At 42.4% G+C, this 22,844-nt stretch overlaps 1 protein-coding gene across 1 annotated transcript; it reads left to right on the forward strand.

Annotated features, from left to right (window-relative positions):
• Window positions 1-8,423: 8,423 nt before the first annotated feature.
• rrs1 (ribosome biogenesis regulator 1 homolog) lies at window positions 8,424-10,474 on the forward strand (the record flags this gene model as incomplete). Its single annotated transcript, XM_080417461.1, has 2 exons — window positions 8,424-8,742; window positions 9,512-10,474. The coding sequence occupies exons 1-2, from the start codon at window positions 8,482-8,484 to the stop codon at window positions 10,472-10,474; spliced, it is 1,224 nt and encodes a 407-aa protein (XP_080273587.1). The 5' UTR covers window positions 8,424-8,481.
• Between the last annotated feature and the right edge of the window lie 12,370 nt (window positions 10,475-22,844).

Genomic DNA, 22,844 nt, shown 5'->3' on the forward strand with positions numbered 1-22,844 from the left:
AGTTGAACCTGTCTTTACATTTCAGACTGATTATTGCACAACCCACCTCCTACCCCATGTCCACCATGTTGGGATCTCCATTGTCGTGGTGTGAAGCAGAGAGGAGGTTTTGTGTTCACCACCACTAGCAGCGTCTACACTTGGGGTGTTCTCTCTCCTCCATCATCATAGGCTCATCATTTGTTAAAGTAATACTAGGTAACTTTTTCAATAAAACTAAAGTTACATTGTATATCTTTTGTGAGTGGCAAATGTTTCACAACACCCACTCCATGAATTTCACCCCCGAAAGCCTTTTATTTATATATTTTCTATTGAACGGTGTCGGGGGGACTTTCCCGCGAAAATGACGTCATCTGGCCGGAAAACGGAAGCGGAAATGCACCGGTTTCCTGTTTGGCCAGGAACTACCGCACCGGTTTCCTGTTTGGCCAGGAACTACCGCGCTTATAACAAAAAGGAAACTCACGCTGATTTTAAGAGATTGTATGATTTGAAGATTGAAAAACAACAGAAAAAGAAAACACAGCTCACGGTAACTAAAGCTCCACTGGCTAAGAGAAACAATCCACAAATCGTATAAAACATTTAAAAGAACGCTTTTTGAAACGCTTCCGTCTTCCGGTGAAAACAAATGGAATTCTGGGTAACAGAGGAATAAACTAACCGCCTGCAGTGACGGTAATGACCAGCAGAGGCTGCTAAAAAACGTTATTTGTGGACCTGCATTGTATAACTTTAACTTTAATACAGTCTAATCGCCAAAACTTTTATTGTAACCCTTTATCTCAATACATTCTGTTATGCTTTCAACATCTCTCCTTATTGAACTGGTTTGTTAAACGTTGGTACAATGTCGTTTTTCCCCAGGCAGCACCACCACGCTCTCCTTCCCACGTGTACCTTGCTGGAATCTGATCAGTAGCAGTGAAAACGATTAATCAAGCCATAAATCGACAGATAAGTAATCAAATTACATTTTAGAAATACAATCAGTGGTTTTGTAATGTACCATGTACAGTACAAAGCCTACAGTATGTGCTATTTGAAACAATAAAAAGTTATGTGTTGACCACTGGATGAACATACGTATTAAACATACATTTTGGGTTCAGTTAACTTCATCATATTGTACTTTATTACCACATTTTCATGTCATTTTATGGCCACTGATCGGCCAATATATTGATCAAAAAAATATATTCTACTCATTAGTGTTAACATTTTGCAAAGAAACACCACAGGCGCAGACAGCAGGCTATTTACAGAGAATATGTTGTGGCATGGTGGAGATTTTGCATGCTGTTCGATTTTGCATGTTGTTCGATTTAGAATGCGCCTTATGAAGTGAAATATGCAGGATACACATCGAACCATACGTCAGCCAAATTGTTTAACGGGTTAAGTGACTGGGATGGACCGTAGATTTGTAATACACACAGCATGTGTGTTCCAATGACAGAGGTAGTTGTATTTGTAGAATTAGCTTTCAGTGAAACAGTACCCTGGCCTATGATGTCACCGTGATGAGCCCACACAGTGCTGCTGAATGCTAAACTGAGGGATGACCTCTGTAAGCTGCCATGACATCGAGTACTAACCAGTTCTCTCGTTGCTTCCAAAAGCCAGCATGGGACACTTACATACTCATACGTCCACACACACACACACACACACACACACACACACACACACACACACACACACACACACACACACACACACACACACACACACACACACACACACACACACACACACACACACACACACACACACACACACACACAATTAATTTGCGTGTGGGCAGCACTCATTCCCTCTCACTCACTCATACACCCACTGACACACAGATAAGAGAGACACACATGCATGCATGCACGCACATGCATGCACGCACGAACACACGTGCACGCACGCATGCATGCATGCGCACGCAGAAACACACGTGCACGCACACATGCATGCATGCACACACGCGTGCACGCACGCAGATATACACACACACACACACACGCACACACACACACACACACACACACACACACACACACACACACACACACACACACACACACACACACACACACACACACACACACACACACACACACACACACACACACACACACACACACACACACACACACACACACACACACACTTGGAATGATATCTCAAGGACTCTCCATTCCTGCTGTGTTATTTCTGGGAACCTGGCCAGGATTGGTGTGAGCGAGCTTGAACTTCTTCTCTTTCATTTTCTGGCCAGAGAGGTTGTGTATCTCTGGGAGACCCCAGCTGTGTTCCCTATACTCACCTGCTAACAACAGAGCCCCCCCCCCCCCAACCTCACTGTGAAATGATGGGATTAGAGATTAGTTGGGTAATACCTCACACACCACATTGAGGTGTGTGCTCTGCCTCTTGTATCATATTGTCTGTCATCATGTAATACATTTGGTCTCAAGAGAGATGTAGCAGCGTGACTCGTGTTTTCAGTGACCCAAACAGTGAAGGTGGTTGTGGCTCGTCCTTCTCGGGGCATGAAATACCACGTAGACGTAGACAGTAGTTCGGTTCGGAAGCAGCAGGTAGCAGTGAGGCGTTGCCCAGGACCAAATTACGTTTCTGTCCCAGCCACCGCAGATCAATAAAATGCTGACCTCAACTGTCAAACAAGTTCTTACCCCCCATCCCTGCTGTGGCATTATGGATCGTAGCCTGCCGTCAATGTAATCAACAGCAGTATCCAGACATAAAGGTGAATAACGCAAGTCACAGTGCTACTTAACCCAGTCCCGTCATCAAGGATGTTTTATTTATTTAATTTTTTTTTTCTTCATTTTGTTTGGATAATAAGGTTTATGAACTCCTGGTAATTCATAGCCATTTTTGTCTAGGTTATAGGTTTGAGACCATTGTATATAAATAACACGTGTTATGTCTATGACTGTGTTCTCTGTAATATGTGCGTCATTATTATCAAACAGTCTAGTCATCATAATTGCAGATACAATGTGTGACAGATAGACATTGTTGGTGTTATGACCAAATAGGTCAGAGTCATTTATATAACAATACACATAAGCTATAATTATATCTAATTATAAAAGGAAATTGTCAACAGCTAATCATTTCTGATTTATGCAAGGATGGTGCTGACAGGATTAATCCAGCTAGTAGCTACCATCCTCTACACCTCCTCTGTTTCTGTTACTTTTTCTGATCTTTTCCCCGAGGACTCTCTCCTCCCATCTCCTCGGGTGCTAACAGGCCGGCTGTGAGAACGAAGAAAAAAGCAACCCTCTGGCTAATCTTTGCGTGAATGGATGGCCCTGATTCTTTATTCATGGTGGCAAGCACTGCTTGCACGAGTGCTAGTCTGGCACTCATGCGAGCTGCCAGAGGGCTGTGGGCATTTCAGTCTGTGACAGAAAATACTACAGACCCTCGCATCAGATCACCAACACATCCCACTCTGACCAAATGGTTGGCATTGGCATGTACATACACTTACAAATATGGTTGTTTGTGTGTTGCATTTCACAGAGATATAATAAAAGGGCTAAACATTCCTTTGTAGGTCATATGGCAGAGCAAGATGTTGAGCTCCAAAGTATTGTTGATAAATGCATGCATTTATCAACCAAGTTAATGTCCTAAAAGTTTCCATAAAATATTCAGAAACTTTGCATGCACACTCCCATATGGGGATTTGTGGTTCTCTGTATACAGTATATTTTGAAAAACCAAGTCTTAAAGTAGATATAAGATGACTTTGCTCTATGCCATAGTTCATAAAGAACTTGATCTGGTCTGTTCTGTGCATCCCTCTGCCATGAAATAATAATCCTATTTGGACAAATTCCTATAAAGTAGTCTACTGTGAATGGTTAAGTCAGCAAAAAGCCTAAACCCTGCTGAAGACCATGGATGGCCTTGGGCAGCCTAATGTCAATGGTTGACGTGTATACTGTATATGTATGTAAGCTATGAGCATGTGTGTGAGTGCGAGCACAAACGTGCATGCTGTTGCCTACTCAAACTCAGGATAGGGACTTCTCATTCAAGATAGAGGGTCTCATTAAGCTCCAGACGTTCAGTTGTGACCTTATCCCTGCAGCTGTCAGCATGTTAGCGTTAATAGGGCAGCCTTAGCTGACGATGAATATAATTACTGGGACCCAAAATAATAACAGCACCTTTGGGCAACACCATCAACCTGTTATTAATAACAAAAGGGGTGACAGACAGACATTCAGAATTCCTCACTGCAGAGGGAAAAAAAATAGCAAGCAGTGACTGCAGAGCTAAATTAAGCTACTATCCCCATATAAGGAAAATTCACCCTAAAACGCAAACCACATGTCACATGTAATTTTCATGAGATTGTGCATCTCTGTCATAATTTGCAAGACTGAAACAATTTGACAAGGAGTGTTAAAAAATCTGACAGAATGGGCCTAAAGGATAAAAAGACGTAGGAGCCTGGTTTCAAGATATAATCCTATAGTTTATTAAGGTTGTGCTGAATTGATTGATGATAAAGCTACTTAGTTTGCGCATTTGCTTGCGATGTCATTCCTGATGTCTCTGTCGCCATCTCTCCAGGCCTACTTGTCTCTATGAATACTGAATATAGTTAGTTATTCCCATACACTCCACTGCACTATAACATTCAACATAACCATTTAAACCCTCTAGACCAGGGATGGGCAACTGGCGGCCCGCGGGCCGCATGCGGCCCGCACCGTCACTCAATGCGGCCCCAGGCCAAAAAATAAAATAAATAAATAAATAAAAACACTAATCAATACTTAAACAGTCCAAAAGATAACTAGATTGTCACACCAATCCACTGTTTAAACGATATGCTGCAATTCCTCATCAGACCCTGAAACACATTTTGTTGATTATTTTATTCAATTATTGATTTTTTTTAAATAATCGATTAAATTGGTTTGTTCGATTAGCTGTTGCATCCCTGAATATAATGTGAATGAGATGCCTTATCCTGTCCTGATCTGAAATAAGACGAGTAGAAAAATTGAGCGATTTGGGGTTCCTTGACATGATAAAGTTTGAGAACCACTGGTCTAAATGAGATGGATAACCTGAGATGTACCCTCCCTGAGTCTCTGGTACAGCAGGCAGAGAGATGAGAAAAGAGGCAGCACCTAACTAAATATAATAATCTGTCGACAGTTTTATTGCCTAAATAATAGATAACATGGCAATTGTTATCATACTCTGGAGAAGACGTTGTCGTTGAATAGTTGGTCTGTCAACAACCTTCTTTAAACTTTGATCTCACTCACTGTGTTCGGCATCTCCACTCTCCATCCATTCCTTTGTTGTCAAACTGTTGTAATCTTGTATCCAGCCAGGTCTTTCTGTTGTACTGTATCTGCACTCTGTGTCGAGAGAGAGAGAGAGAGAGAGAGAGAGAGAGAGAGAGAGAGAGAGAGAGAGAGAGGAGAATTTGTGATGTCCTGAGCAAATCAGAAATGGACTTTTTAGCAAATCATCATTCAACAGACCATATATTCATGCTCAACACCCTATGGAACAATCAAATACAGAAAACCAAAAGCAACTTATTCACCTGGTAAGAAGAAAGCACTGGAGCAACCTGACGAACATGTAATTTACTGTACATCGAAACGTTGCCCTTTTTTGCCTTGCACCCTGCTCCATTAAAGGAAAAGGCTCCAATGTCCGAGTTGCTCCAGTGCTTTCTTCTTACCTGCGATATGTGTCTTGCTCCTGAGATGCACCGGACCAGCCTGATTTTGGCTTGAGGTGCAGTGGAACCTCCCTTTAATTCAAATGATTCACCTGTTTTGTTATTCCTTCTAGACACAATTTCCCTAACACACACAAAACTATAGTACCTACCTCAGCCTAAACATAACCACCATAGGCAACTTCAACCACCCCATAAGAGATAACTGATTACGGCACCAAAAGGAACATCAAGCTGGACATCCCAACTAAAATTAGGCTCAAAATATTGGTACTCAGTCCCTCTTTCCCTTTACTGTTGCGAGGTCTGGGGTCCTCTTGCTAACCAAGATTTAGCAAAATAGGACAAACACAACATTTTGTATGCACTATGTATGCAGAGTTCTGTAAATCCATTTTCCACATCCAATATAAAACACCAACTAATGCATGCAGAGCAGAATTAGAACGATACCCACTAATGATCAAAAGAGAGAATTCAATTGTATAACCACCCAAAGTGACCCAGAAATACTCCCTGCAACAAAGCCCTGATCTACAGAGAGATTCTAGAGATGCCCCGTCTCAGACTGAACCAAATTATAAGAAAACTAACATATACAGAATGAACCCAAAACAAGAGCAAATTGGAATGCTATTTGGCCCTTTACAGAGAACACACAGTGGTAGATTACCCGAGCAGTGAGCACTATGACTCACCCAAAGCTAAGGAAATCCTTGACTTGGTGAACACAGCCTTGCCATTGAGAAAGGCCCCACTGGCAGACATGGCTACCAAGAGAAGACAGACCTGCACACAAGATGAAGTGGAAAGAAAGAAACCAAGATGCACTTTATAACTACCTGCCAACTGTACAAACACATCAGAGACACATATTACTTCCCACAGATTACAAACACCCAAAGTGAGTTTTCTTGTGTTATCCTTTCAGCCTTAACCTTGTACCTTGTGCTGTTTACATTTCTGACAAATAAAGTATTCAATCAATCAAAGAAAAACATGACTAATGACGAAAACTCCCATACCTGCTAGGAGTTTTCAGAAATGTGAAAACACAGCTGCTGAGCTGGCAGAAAAAGGGCTTCCAGTGGAAGAGCTTACTAATTGAATTTTGATGCTGATTGAGTTGAAATTGAAAGAGTGAGAGATCCCCTTTCACAGAAAATGAAGAGTGGAACAACAGCGCCCCATTGTGGACGAAACATAGATCTATTTCCTCGAAGAAAGGGGAAAGGACAAATACGTCACTGTCCCTTTGTCAAACATCCTTCCCTGGTGGTCTAGTGGTTAGGATTCGGCGCTCTCACCGCCGCGGCCCGGGTTCGATTCCCGGTCAGGGAACTCACTTTTCCTTTTTTTTAAAAGAAGGGCGGTATTATTATGACACAGCAGTTGTAGGCCAGAAAGGAAACTCACCCAGCAACTCCCGTACAAATAGAAGATCTACAAGCTCACAATGTTCGGCACTTTTCAAATGGCTAAAATGTGACTAAAGTGGTGTATGTTTTGTAATGATAATTTAATGTAATGATAATTTTTGTTTTGATTGTATTGCTGTATTGTTGTATGTTTTCTCATGCCAATAAAGCCCTTTGAATTGAATTGAATTGATAAACAAAGTCTACAAAAGTTTTCAAACAATTTGTAGCGGAGTAAAAGTAGGCTATGATATTTACCTCTGATATACCGTAGCTCTGGTCCATAGTGTTAGAAGGAGTTAAGGAGATCTCCTTCTAATCAGAGGTAGCTCATCAGAGGCTCTGATATGTAGTGGAAAATGCAATTGGAAGTACTTCAGTAAAGTAAAACATGCCTCAAAATTGTACTTGAGTAAATGTAGTTACTTTCCACCACCGCAAACAAACACTTATTGTGAACTTTCAAGAAAATAAACATGTAATGTGTGTTCTTTCTATTACTTTCCTGAACTGTTAGTGAGTTCATTCATACTCTGTTGTCATTATTGTCTTCATGTTTTAGAACGTGACGTATCCGACGGTTCCTCCTTCTTTCTTTCGTCAGTAGTAACCAACTTCCTTGTAAATAACCCGGAATAGTGTTGCCATGTCTGCTTATTATAAGTGACTTTGGGCTTGTTTTTCGGTAAAGTTGTTTGATTGATTGAATACATTGATTGAATACTTTTTTAACAGTTTGCAACAAAAAAAGCACAGGAAGTACAGTTCTATACAAAATCTGCTAAGAGGATTAAAACTCAAAGAAAGCATGGCTTGTTTCCATTGGGGTCCTTTGTATTGAATTCATTGAAACATTTAATGACAAGACAAATATACTATATACTATATACAAATAATAATAATCTAATCATTATTATTATTTTGTATGCCAAAATATACCAGATTTGTGTTATTAAAATGTTTAAACAAATATTCAAAATGTTATGTTGAGAGCTTGTAGATCGTCTATTTTCAAATAGCCAATGTATATATGATATAATATATATGACCAAAGAGTAAGTAAATAAATACATACATACATTTACTAATTAATAAATATATAAATAGTAAATATAAAGGGCAAAGGGCTCTTTATATGGTCTGGTCTGTTTTCACAGACCTGGTTGCTTATTTATCCCACAAAATATGGCAACCCCGTAAATAACCCGGAAGTAATTGTGTTGTATTTGCCCGGTGACAACATCACACGTGCCTTTTTACTGAGGAAGAGATCAGAGAGAGAGACCACGCTCCTCCACCACCTAAGTAACTAGCATGATGGCTGCCTGCAACGTAGAGGAGGTGCTGGCCAAAGCCGAGCAAGAAGAGGCGGAAAGACTGAAAAGCATCACCGTCCACAAAGAGCTCGACCTCGAATACGACATCGGCAACCTGGCCGCCTTTGACAAGAACCTGATCGACGTCCGTGAGTTCCGCGAGCAGAAGAAAGAGGACTTTCTGCAGTCGCTGGCCCGCGACAACACGCAGCTGCTCGTCAACGAGATCTGGAAGCTGCCGTCGGAGCGATGCGAGGAGGTGATTTCATTTATTTATTTATTTAGAGCATGAAAATGAAGTGGGGGTCGATCGGGGTCATGACCGAAAGAATACGATCGTGGATACAAGCGGCCGAAATGAGCTTTCTCAGACGGGTGGCAGGCCTCTCCCCATAGAGATTCGGTCATCCGTGAGAGACTCGGAGTAGAACTGCTGCTCCTTGACTTGGAAAGGATCCAGTTTATGACATAAACTGTCTCCTTTCCAAGTTTATTTGGTCGGTGCATCTAGTACGGATGCCTCCCCAGCGTCTCGATAGGGAGGTCCTCGCTGTACGTCCCACTCACTGGGAAGAGACCTGTTACCCCCACGACCCGATTCCGGATAAGTGGTTGAAGATAGGAAGCATATTAAAAATATAAATGTGAAAAAGACAAAGAGGAAGGAAAAAAAACAGCACCAAAGTTATCATCGTCCTTTAAATTATATTCCATGTTTGAAAAAGGAGTAGGAAGAAGTTTTGTGAAAACTTGTCAGGTCTTACCCCTTTATGTATCTCAAATATCTCAAACATTCAGATAAATGTTTTTTGTATTTCCGCCCCAGTGTTAACACTCTCACCTTGAACCCCCCTCCAAAAAAAACAAAGAAACAATCAAATCAAACATAGTAGACAGTCGAAATGATGCTCCTGATCTAAACCTACCTCTGTTGTACCCAACTAGCTATTCTATCCTATATCTATCTAGTATGTCCATTTTAAACATTTGCTTGAATGTATTCCATGTCTCACTTTGTTTCAATTCAGGTGATCGTTGCCAAACTGCCCGACCCGACCACCCCACTGCCCAGAGAGAAGCCTATGCCCAAACCAAGAGCCCCGACCAAATGGGAGGAATTCGCTAAACTGAAGGGCATCCAGAAAAAGAGGAGAACCAATTTGGTGTGGGACGATGTCGCCAAGGACTGGAAACGGCGCTTTGGCTACAAGAGGGCCAAGGATGACACCAAGGAGTGGCTGATCGAGGTCCCTGTGACCGCGGACCCCAACGAGGACCAGTTCCAGAAGCGCAACACCGACAAGAAGGAGAGAGTGGCGAAGAACGAGCTGCACCGGCTGAGGAACATCGCCAGGTCCCAGAAGATCAAGGTGCCAGGTATTGGACTGACCACTTCAACGTCGCAGTCTAAATCTGAGCTGGCCCTGGCCGTCAGCGTGGCCAGGACTTCCACGGCGTCGGCGGGCAAATTCCAGGACCGCCTGCCCAAAGAGAAACCCCCCAAGAACATGGGCAAGAAGAGGAAATTCCAGCCCGTCATAGGTGACTTTTCTAGTGAAAAACAAAAGCAGCTGGACCTTCTGAACATCATGGACAGTAAGAAACCAAAGCTGGACATCACTAGAGCTGTCAACAAGCAGATGCGTGAAGACGACCGGGAGGAGGCTGCAGCCAGATACAAGAAGGGCGCAGGAAAGAAAGGACGGAAGGGCGGAAGCTTCTCTGGGAAAGGGAAGGGTGGGAAAGGTAAAGGAGGGGGAGAAGGGGGAGGATGGGAAGGGAAAGGCAAAGGCAAAGGGGGTGGATGGGACGGGCCAGGCAAAGGGGCTAAGTTTGGAGGAGACAAAGGGAGTAAGTTTGGAGGAGACAAAGGGCGTAAGTTTGGAGGAGGCAAAGGGGGTGGTAAGTTTGGAGGAAGCAAAGGGGGTAAGCCTGGAGGACGCATGGGGGGTAAGGCTGGAGGAGGCAAGGGGAAACCTGGGAAGCGATGATAACTCATGAATCTGTGTCCAACATCCAATGTGCCTTGTCAACGCAGTGAACTCAACATGTGACATAAAAAAGACTGGAGGTGCCCTGCTGTATGACGGGCAGTGATGTAATATTGTCAGGTGTTCTCGTCCAAATTGTTTTTCATGCTGAAATGTAAATATTGCCCTCAGGATTCGAAATATATCAAAGGACCTGATGCCCCCTCCTGTTAATAATGTGTAACACTTCGTATGTTTTACTTATTTCAACCCATATTAAAACCGGAATTGGATAGAATTGTTTGTTTTCTTTTAACAATTGCAGTCTATGGCACTTTGGCATGTAATACATTGAAAATTATGTATAATACATTTTATTTGTTTAGCACCTTTCATGACATGAAATGCAGCTCAAACTGCTTTACAGAGCAAGAATACAATTACAGAAAAAGTACAAATAATTTAACAAAGCCAAAAAAAAGCAAAAGTATAAAACAACATTAAAATAATAGCAAAAATACAGTGAATCAGGCAAAACAGTGAGGACATGAATAACAACACAGATTAAAAAATCTGCTTTGTCAAAAATCAAAGCAAGAGTGAATAGAACTCTGTTGCCTCTGCAGTATTAGTTAGTTGTTTGGTGCATAATGCTGATGTTATAAGAACTTGCACCTGCACAGTTGAGCACCTCAAGTTAATGTATTTTTAGTTATACTATCTCACTTAAAAGACTAAAATTCAAGTAATTGAAAATTACAACAAAAAAGTGACCATGTTAAATAAAATGTTAAAAGAAAAAAGATTTTGATTATGTTGGCAGGTAATAATTAAAAGATAGAATTGAGTGCTAATGTACTTTCTTCGAAGAAACACTGGGTTGTTATAGAACTTAAGCTCTAATTCACTCATCTGTTTTGATTAAAGTCTTTGTTTTTGAGTTTGGACTCACCAAACAAACCTATTTGAAAGGGTTGAACACATTTTATATACCCTGAAAAACTACTGGCTCTGCCTTACCCATATAGTTAAAAAAAACATGAATCAGACATTCTGTTTTATCACTAGGATATTATGATCTGTAGTCCCACTTCTGTGGATTTACAAGAACATTTTATGCCAGTGTAATATACTTGTCTTAAGGCCAGTCCACACCAATGCAACTCCTTGCAACATGCAACTACCATTATCCCCAATGGCAGTTGCATGGAGTTGCATTGGTGTGGACTGGACACACAAACAATGCTTCTTAATCCGTCCTTCAGGCTAAGCCATGGCTCTCATTGTCAAGTTTCAAACCTATATTCTCTGTTCACTCAGTTAACATTGTCATAATTAACTCCTCACAGGATCAACCTCAAATAGGTACTGTATCAGACGAAATGCCTATTCTGTAACTGCATTTCTTTTAGGAAATCAAATTAATGTCTTCTTCCAACAACCACCAAGCCATTTTTACTGACAGCATATCATACTTGCATATATGAGTGCAATGACTGTTTATATATATAATATATAAATATATATGTATAGATAGAGAGAGAATCGGTATCACAATTCTTAACTTAAGGAGAAAAATTGTGATTTGCATTTTAGCAAGAATCTTTGTGCCACATGCATGAACCTTTTCCGTTACAGTTGTGCTGTCCTAACTACACTCAGTTATATTTTTGTTTCTGACTCACTGCATAATCTCTCACTTTATTGATGGATAGTGTTTGATTGCTGACACAAGCATGCTGCCAAGGTCTGTTCATAAGGGGATGGGGAGGGTGATTGTGGGTGTTGGAGTGGCAGCGGGGGCTGTTAATCGCCATCTGCTGACTGGTGCCCCCCCATCCCAAGCGCTCAATCATCTTTCTTCCTTCTCGCCCTGGCCACTGGAAAATGGGACACAAGTCAGTACCCCCAAATCAATCATGCACTCTGATGAGGTGAAATTATGAAATCTCGTCAATGTTGGGCATGCAGGGGTGGTGGTCTCGCAGTACCCCTTGCCAGTGACCAGATGGACAAGAAACAATAGGCAAAGGCGCAAGGAAGAGCTGGTCAAGCATGATCTCGGAGAACTAGTATTTTAATGAGGTTTTTAATGAGCATGCCACTAATTGACCTCCGTTAGTTCTTCCATTTAGACTTCAAACCTTTTATGCAGCATCTCCATTCAAAACAAGTTGTTTTTAAACAAGTATGGCTGTGTGCTTTTGATTGCTATCTAGAGAAAAATACAGATTGTTGCTTAAATTCAGTGTATACGTGTGTGTGTGTGTGTGTGTGTGTGTGTGTGTGTGTGTGTGTGTGTGTGTGTGTGTGTGTGCGTGTGTGCGTGTGTGCCTGAGTCTGTGTGTGTGACTGAGTCTGAGTCTGTGTGCGTGTGTCCCGTCCTGGCCAGTGCTGCAGTGGGTTAGTCACCTGGGTTTATGTAAGGCTGGCAGTGAGCTTGCAGAACCCTCAGTCAGTGTGTGAGTGTGACTCAGATCTCCAACATGCAGCGTATCTACATGCAGAGTAATGAACGCTTTGAGGTCTTCACTACTGTCCTTGCTCCACAAGGTGAGTGAAACAGTATTACTGTATGTAGTACCATACTGTACATGTACTGTACCGGAGAAGAATCATTCATCATTCTGACACTGTCGATGGTAAAAAATAAATAAAAAATAACAAAAAATCGCAGATTTACAATGCAGTAGATCATTTGAATTCACTCCCTATATGCCTTGTTTGTTAGTTAACTGATGGTTTTAAATAATAACCAGTGGAATCCATCTGCATTATGCTGCATTCTGTCATGTCAAATGTTATGATGGGTTTGAGTGACATGAATGCCAACAATGTGCATGCATTCTATTCACTTGCCGTTGCTGTGATGAATACAAAATTGGTCTTTGTGATTTCACTTTTTGCTGATTCATCTCCTGGTGATCTTGATGCTTGCAGCAAGATATCGATGTAAAGCAGATGTGGAAAAGGCAAGAACACATTCTCCTTGATTTAAACAAAAATCATTCATTTATTATTATTTATTGCTATTCAATGTTCAAATGTACATCTTTGAGGCAAGCAGTTATTTTATTTATTTATGTTTGTGTGGCATATGAAATCAAAACCCTAAACCTTATATTTCTGAATATTTACAATACATTCATTTCAGATTTATAGATTTATACTGATCTCACTCAACTAAATAGTTCCTCAGTTTGACCTTTCCATGTAGTTCAGTGTGACATTTGATTCATCTGATTCCAGTGACAAATGCAAACCATATACACTGGAGGAACAGAAAAGGGTAGACCAGACACAAATGTCACCTGATTCGGATGCTATCAATGCAGATGATCTCTGTCTCTAAATGACTGATCATGACCATTCACATAAAATTGATTTAAAAAAAACTATACAACAAAGACTTATTACAATCCGACTCAACAAAAATGTGAACAATGTGTATGATGTATTAAACACTGTTTAAAAAATGCCATGGTCTGAGAGACAATATTAGCTAGTTTATCTACATTTACAGAAATGCAGAGAATGCACTTAGATTTTCAGAGACAGAATGCAGTCTGCAACATTTCTATTCTCATTCTGTCCACTAGATGGTAGTGATACACAACTACAAGCCCCATTGGCCAGATGAGCTGGAGCTGTCACAGGGTGATGTCATCCTGGTGCTGTGCATCCATGAGGAGGAGAGGTGGTTTGGTTGGCTGCAGAACGGCCAGAGAGGCTACTTCCCCGCCTCCTGTGTGATGGAGCTGGGCCAGGTTGGTTGGCAGAGTCTGTTCATCAATGCAGCATTGATTATGATACACAATGGACTGTCCTGTTGTTCAGTGGTGGAAAAAGTACTCAATTTCTTTCACTGAAGTAAAAGTATCAATACTGCAATGTAGAAACACTACTAAGTAAGTAATAATAAGTACGTTTTTAAATAATTGTAGTGGAGTAAAAGTATAATATTTGCCTCTGAGATGTAGTGGAGTAGAAGTAAAAGTACTGACATTTTTAAATACTCCAGTAAAGTAAAAAACACCTCAAAATTGTACTTAAGTACAGTACTTGAGTAAATGTACTTAGTTACTTTACACCACTGCTGTTGTTTCATGCTTACTGAAGGCATATTTGATTCTGTAAGCTCTATAGGACAATGTTGATCTGTTCCGTTATAAACACCCACATTCCACTCACTGTTTGTAGTTGTTCTTTATAGCACTGGTTCTCAAAGTGGGATCTGGAGACCGCCATGGGGTCCTTGAGGGGCTTCCGGGGGTCCCCCGCCAAAACAAAACAAACAGTTTAAACACATTTCATTTTTTGGCTGATCTACAAGCTCACAATGCATCGCGGTGCAATGTAATGTGGGCTTGTAGATGTACTATTTTCAAAACGCGTTGACATTTATTGACAAATGTTGCCAACCCTTCCCTAAAATAACATCTTTTCAGTTGGGGGTCTGCAGCGGTGCAGTCAAATCGACATCAAAATGTTTGAGAGAGATAATATGAAAGCGGAGAGATGGAGGAAGACCCCATGATAGAGTGTCTTTCTATTGTTTTAGTAAAGAACAAAGTCCTGAGGGGATAAGGCAGTCTCATTTTTGTTTTGACATTGAATAGAGAGTTGTTTGTGGGCCTATGAAAGAAGATATGGCTCGTAGCAGCCATCATGTAGAGGAGTTCCGGATGTTAGTGGTAACCTCAGCCTTACACACAGCTCTGTTGGCTGCTATAGTGCCCTCAGGAGAATCCGCCTGCCAGGGACCCGCAGCGACCTGTGTCCCTGAGAAGCTGGAACTATGTGTCAGGTTTCCATCCTAGATGTGGAAGGTGAGTGTCTTCAGTGTATTAAAAAATACGAACTGATGCAACCGGCACACGCACGCACGTACGCACGCACGCACGCACGCACGCACGCACGCACGCACGCACGCACGCACGCACGCACGCACGCACGCACGCACGCACGCACGCACGCACGCACGCACGCACGCACACACACACACACACACAAACACACACACATGTACACGCACACACACACGTTCCCTCCCAAAACAAGTGCATATGCACACTTCACGCACACACCACCCAGCAGCTGTTCTACCATCGGAGCCACACACCCCATCCCCAAATCCAATCCCACTCCACTCCGCCCAGTGGCCCCTGAACAGGTGGCCCCCTCTCGTCCCTCATTAGTTGACAAAGCATGTAGATTATAGCCAACACCCCCCCCTTCCCGATCAATCTCTTGTCATTGCACTGCTGCTCACTCACAGCACACAGGGCTTTGGGGGGGATATTGCTTGATCCGATCAGAGTCTTGCAGGTTTTCCCTCTAAAAGTAAATGGGGTTTCTGGCAGGGCTTTCACAGTTTTACTATGACATCCAATGTCATTACATTTTACAAAACTTTCAAATCTAATAAGATTTATTTAGAATTCTAGTCATATTTATTATTTATAATCGGCCTAATGGTCCATGTAACTTTAAAAGTGCTGTGTATTAAAAGTATCACTACTAGCACTATATGTGGTGTGAAAGAGAGGAGGGGTGAGTTTATATTTGACAGTCGGCCACACATACACAGACACATGCGCACGCATGCCCGCACGCACACGCACACACACACACAGAGCCCTCTGTACAGCTCCGTGCTTGTCTTGTCTGCTAGCGGTGGAATTTGGGTCATGAGGAATAAACAGGGCCTTTGTGGTTGTTATTTCCTCTTTGTCCCCCAGTGGACACGGGCTGCAGACCCCCGGGAGGAGCAGCAGAGGAGGTGGAGGAACAGGACTGGAGGCAGGCCAAGGGGAGAGGGAGGGCCCCTTCCTGGGGCAGAGGCCCCAAGTCTCTCTGCCTCTGGCCTCACCGCCCCAAGCCCACAGCTCCCCGGGCCTGCTCCATAGGATCCTGTCCAAGCACCGGAAAAAGACCCAACGCAAGGGGTCCACCAACGGGGCCACCAATGGGGCCATCAACGGGGCCACGAACGGGGCCTTCGAGGCTGACTGAGAGGCCCCTCTCGCTCTCTTTCTCGTGGTGGCTCACAGTGGCCGCGGTCCACTTCCGTCGGGCTGGGTCGGGGGAGTTGGTGTGGGTGGGACTGGGAGGTTATGTAATGTGGCGGGTTATTTTTTGAAAAGCTGACACGTTTTGTGAATTCACCAAGTAATCATAGCGGCATGGACTCTATCCTGCGCCTCTGCTCCAGGTGTAAGAGCTGCTTTTCTGCCAGCACTGATTATGAAATATCAGGAGTAGTGTGTGGGAAATTGCAGTATTATAGTGTAATAACGGTGTAACATAGGGCAATATATAGCAATTGGTGGCTAAACAATGTTTCATTGATTGTCGTACAGCATTACACTTGTTCCACAGCTTTACTGCTGCTGCTTAAGCCAGACACTGTTTCCAATATGTGTGCGTATTATTTGTTCCATGATATCATTCTTTTTTTTTCACAACTTGAACTGCTTATAACGTGAATTAGAATACAGAATAAATATATACACTGTACAGCATAGAATCATTATCATCATCTGTTTTTACATCGATAGAATAAATATTCTTATTTTTAATAAAAATCATCCAACCCTAACCCTTACTGGCTGGTGTATCTTTTTCATTTTATTAATAAAAATGCTCCCTTGTATTACCTCATACTTAAGTCCCTGTGAATTTTCCTTTGAACATTCCAGGGCCTCCCTTCTTTATAACACTGTTGTGGAAGGGGAAAAAAACTCTCTCCCAGTGAAAGCCAGTAGTGGGATGGAGGTTTTCTCAGCGCATCACCAAAGGGGCCAGTGATTATGCCTGTTGCCTGGGTGACTCCTAAGCAGCTCTCAGAAGTTCCTCGCGGTCTTCTGTGGTAGTAGCTCCCAACAAGGACCTCTAAGGGTGGGCTGGACGATTGCTTCCTTCCAGAGAACACACACACACACACACACACACACACACACACACACACACACCACACACACACACACACACACACACACACACACACACACACCAATTCTAATCTTAACCCTCACCTTGACCTATGGGACTGGGAATTGCACACCACCCCCCTGGTTTGATCAGTGGCATAATCCATTGTAGTAAACACTGTGGGAGGGCAGTCAAACTGGGGCCAGCGTATGGGAGGCATGTCTCGCACAGAGGATTGCGTAAATGTTAAAGCACGATCAGGAAGACAAAGTTACTTGTATTCTGAGGAAACTCTTGATTCATGCAGCACACATATGAGAGAGAGAGAGAGCTATTGGCTGCCTTTCACAGCTTCCCACTGTCAGTATACTGTTTCAGTTCATCTTCAGCTAGTGCCTCTCTAATGCAAAATAATTTATGTTCATTTAAAAAAGTAATCACTTTAAATTCAATAAATTGTTGTTGTTATTGCTAGTGCAATGAAAAAGTCAATGCATATAAACAAATTGAAAAGAAAATAATAATTACGGATAAATAGGGACATTTAATGCTGTAATACTAAAGCAAAGGAAAGCCATACAAAAACAACAACATGCAAATATAAAGTGCAAAACCAAAGTTAAAGCTATGTAACTTTACTGAATTTGTGTCAATCCAGAAACAGGATCGTGTCAATGGTTGTGTCAAACCAGACACTCTATGCCAGCAGGGAGACCACACACAACCACCCCAATTGTAAGTTACTAGAGGTTCGGGCCGCTACGCGGCCCTCATATCTAGTAGTGTAGGCCCTCACATCGAGTACGCTACAATATCGGCTATACATACTATTATTCCTCGAATACAAACCCCTCAGCCATCCTCGGCTTGCTCTGCGTTGGACTGGTTGGGCATTGGGTTTTTACTATGCTGGTGAGTTATAATAGGATATGGTATAATGTTAATTTGGGTAAATGGCTATTTTTCATGTTAGTGATGATGTTCTGCAGCCTCGCCGTTCTCAGGGTTCTGTAACAGGTCATGCCAGGGGAGATGGAGAGGGACAACAGCATGAAGAGGAGAGGTTCTCAACCCATGCTTCCCTTAACCTTGGACCCCTTATAGCAAGTGATGTGAGGTCTCCATGTCTGCCTATTAGGCCTATTAAACGATGGTCAAAGAAGAGAAGAATTAATAGGAAAGAGTATAGCACAGCAAAGGCTCATAAACCTGGCTTATAAGCTTACAATAATGAATTAATCAAATCACTTTACTGCATACTGCTGTGTTGGTAAATCTTGTATTGCTAAAATGACACATCTTCGGGACAGGATGTTACTGCAATACGTACACACAAAAAGGTAGTGGTTACTGGACGCAAAAGTCACTGGACGCGCATTGGGTCATGATAACCTTGTATGACACAAGAGATGTCGACAAGACTGGTCACTCAGAAGTGGCAAACAGGATGAAGCAATGAAGAAATAGATGAATGTAATCTGAATCTAATCTGTAAATTGGTTGTGTTATACTGTAGAACTGTAATTATAAATTATGCTAAAGTATGATATTAATTATATGAACTCATTTTACTATGATGTACTATGATTTTGACAAAAGGATTATTGTGAATTATTGTTGATTGAATTCATTTTTATACTTTGAGACTATGAGTCCTTCCCTAATATTAAATATTGCACACACAAATACACACAGTCACTGTATGCGAAGCGAGACAGACACACACACAGCCGCTGTATCGCCGCTGTCCGTTTGTGGTGGAGAGTGATTAAACTCCTTTTCCTTGGCATTGCTGAAGTGTCGTCGTGCGACTTGGCGAGTTGAGTTGCAGCTGGTCCTCCTGCTGCCGTGTAGTCAATGCGTCCAGCGTGTGTGTGTGTGTGTGTGTGTGTGTGTGTGTGTGTGTGTGTGTGTGTGTGTGTGTGTGTGTGTGTGTGCGTGTGTGTGTGTGTGTGTGCTAACGGAGGCTGCATCACAAAAAAGGGGAGGGGCCAATGGAAGCAACAGATCTTCAAGCTAACAACGCATCGACTCGCGACGCGATAGCTTGTAGATCTGTTCTACAAAAGCGTGACTACGTGGGTTGAAAACCCATAGGTGAAATGAGTGACGTATCACTGCCACAGAGCTATAGGCTACACAGGCGTAAAAGGCACTTCCGCATACGTCACAGACTATTACTTGGTTGGTTTTGTCACAGGCCCAAAAAATGGTGTTACACCAAATGTGTTAAGTCGTCCCATTCTGTGACCTGTCTTCAGTGCAGTTGGCAGGACGGGACGGGAAGTAAACTGAATTCGATAGGTATAACCAAATATGGTGTAACTGGGATGCAGTTCCGCCACGTGATCATCCCTAACCAATCACAGAGCAGAGCTCGTCCGAGGTGAAAAAGCTTCCTTGCACAGATCGTCGTAGCTCAACTGTTTACACCAAGCCCCCAGAGTTGCTGAGAAACATTGAAGCTGCCACCCCAGTGGCCAAAGCGGGAACTGCAGGCGGGGAGAAATACATGCACGCGCAAAACATACTGAGAGATATTTATATTTATACATATAAATATGTAAACATATTATACATACATACATATGCATTTACATATAAATATGCATCTCGAGTGTATTTAATAAATATCTCGCGTTCAATCCTTGAAACACGGGCTGCCGTAGATGCTCATAACTCTATGGGGGGTCAAAATCAAACCAATAATTTTACTTCCGGCAGGTTTCCGGGTGCTTCAAAACGCCACTGAGCACATTCATTGAAATGATAGCTGGGGGCGGGGCAATCCGCCCTCTAGTTATATTATACCTCTATGGTTTACACCTACGAAGAAGACATTTAGCGAAACACCCAACTCACCTCTCTCTGCATATGACAACATTGGAAGGCATTGGTAACTCATCTTAAGCAGCACACTATCACTCTGTACCTCTAATAACAATACTATATTTACTATTGTCTATTCAACAAGGTGACATGGGCCTATTCTGAACTACACACAATGCAAGTATATTCAGGTATCACAACTAAAGTATAAATGGTCAAATTGAACAATTATCCAGAATCTATTTTTCCCATTTCAGGTAATTGTCAGAGATGATGATGATGTTCTGGGGACGGGTGGGGGGAGGGTTTGGGGGGGACTGTATTTTGTCTTTTTGATTTATTTTTATGGTGTTTTTTGTGTAACTTGTCTTTTTTGTTTTTCCCTTAATCTTCGTCTTTTCCAGTTTGTCTTATTTAAAAATTAAAAATAAATTAAAGGATATTACATTTGTAATGTTGTAACCCCCCCCCCCTGATATTACCTCATTCTCACAAAATTGTTGCTATAAAATGTGGATGTTTTTGCAACAGTATGTGGCAGTCTTCTAGTGGCCAACTAGTTTACGTCAGATGGTGCTGCTCACTCAACAAGTGGAAAGAGTGACCTATATAGCCAGGGCAGAAAGGCCAGCGTCCAATTTTGTCACATACCACACACACGCACACACATACACACACACACACACACACACACACACACACACACACACACACACACACACACACACACACACACACACACACACACACACACACACACACACACACACACACACACACACAACCAGGTCTGAGGACTTTCCCGCCTAAAGTGGCCTATCCCTACTGTGGGTGTCTTTGGGTGGAGGGGGAGGGGGGTAGCAGGGTGCCTGCCAGATGACTGCCCTGTCAGCCCTATAATGGGTTACCATCTGCTGTCTGGCATACACAAAGGAAAACAGTGTGTGTGTGTGTGTGTGTGTGTGTGTGTGTGTGTGTGTGTGTGTGTGTGTGTGTGTGTGTGTGTGTGTGTGTGTGTGTGTGTGTGTGTGTGTACTTGAGGGATTTGAGATTTTCGCTAGGGGGCTGGAGCCTCTCTTTTCATGCCTTTCCCCCTCAATGTTTTATGTACAACATTTATGTACATGTACACACTATAGCAAGGTGACCTTTCTGACAAGAATTCAAGTGGATGTAGGACTCGTTTGAAGGCTAAATACAAAAGGGGAGCATTATTAACAACTTAAACCATACAGTATATACTTTGTTCAATAGCGGAAAAACTGGCCTACAAACGCTACATTTTGTGAGCTTGTAGATCTATTTTTACAGAATGTTCATCAAATGTTCAACCATTTTTACCAAATGTTCTTAATTCTTTTGCTGAATGTTCGCCTATTATGACTTGTCCAATATGTATAGGGGATGTTAGGGTCCATGTGGTTAATCGACGTTTTATGACTTTAATCAAAGGTAATTTCACATTTTGAGTTATCAACACTAAATTGTATATCTTGTATGGTATTGGTAGCACTCCAGTAAAGTCAATTAAACCCAAAAACTGCTCAGCAAGAACAGGGAACACAAGGTAGCAGAGTTAGCCAATAACCAATAAATAGGTTTCTGACAGCTTTCACCCCGAGTATGGGTCACCCAATGACAAAAGCCAAAGTCCTCATTGTACAAGAGTGAGAGGGAAAAGAGGCAGGTTGATGTAGTGTGCATGCTGTGCCTACATGTTTGTTTGTGATTGTGTGTATGTGCGTACGCATGCGTGCGTGCATGCGCACATGCCTATATACATGAGCACTCGGGCTTCTCCAGCATAAGGCAAGTTTTGAGTGCTTGCCTCCCTCCATTTGTGGGCAATTGAGTGAATGGGCCTGTAAAACCAACAGCACTTGGGACAAAGGAGCCCGGGGCCATTAAGTCATGGGTGAACAGGCCCCTTTAGGGCCAGCAGCTGACCCTGTGGAGAGGCCTCTTGTTCTGGCGGAGGGGGCTTGTGTCCCTGGACCCCAGGCCAAATTGACAAGACCCCAACACACACACACACACGCACACTGAGATGACAGGGGTTCAACTCCAGGCTCTTTGTCAATCTCTGTCCATACCTAAATATAGTACCTGTCTAGCTGTCATCTCCACCTGTTGTTGAATGCTATACAATTAACATACTGTATTTTTGTGGACTATAGGATTGGAATCGTTAGATCGCCCGAGACTGTTGGCTCCCATCAAATCATTCATTGGCTAGGATCCAAAGCCTTGTCATGCCTGTGGTGAGCTTGTCAGGAAAAACTAAAGCATCATTGGAAATGTTTATTATGTGGGAAAGGTATGGCAATTTGTACAGGGCTACTTTGGCCAAGACGTCAGTGCCCTACTCCAATTTCTTAAACCTGACAAAATATCAAGGCAAATTATAACAAGAATGGGTCTAATAACAGCGGGGCTTGGACTTCATGTGATTAGCCGGTGATGTCAGTCATCTATATTTGAGGGCAAAGTTTCAGCTAGATCCGACTGCCATTGACTTCCATTATAAAAAGAAAGTTAAATATATATATCGGTCCAGTGGTTTGCAAAATTATAACACACACACATCTATATGGCTCTGATATCTACAGAGCCACACCGTAAAAAAAAC

This window comes from Gymnoscopelus braueri (genome assembly GCF_963280865.1).
Source record: "Gymnoscopelus braueri genome assembly, chromosome: 21".
Lineage (NCBI taxonomy): Eukaryota > Metazoa > Chordata > Actinopteri > Myctophiformes > Myctophidae > Gymnoscopelus > Gymnoscopelus braueri.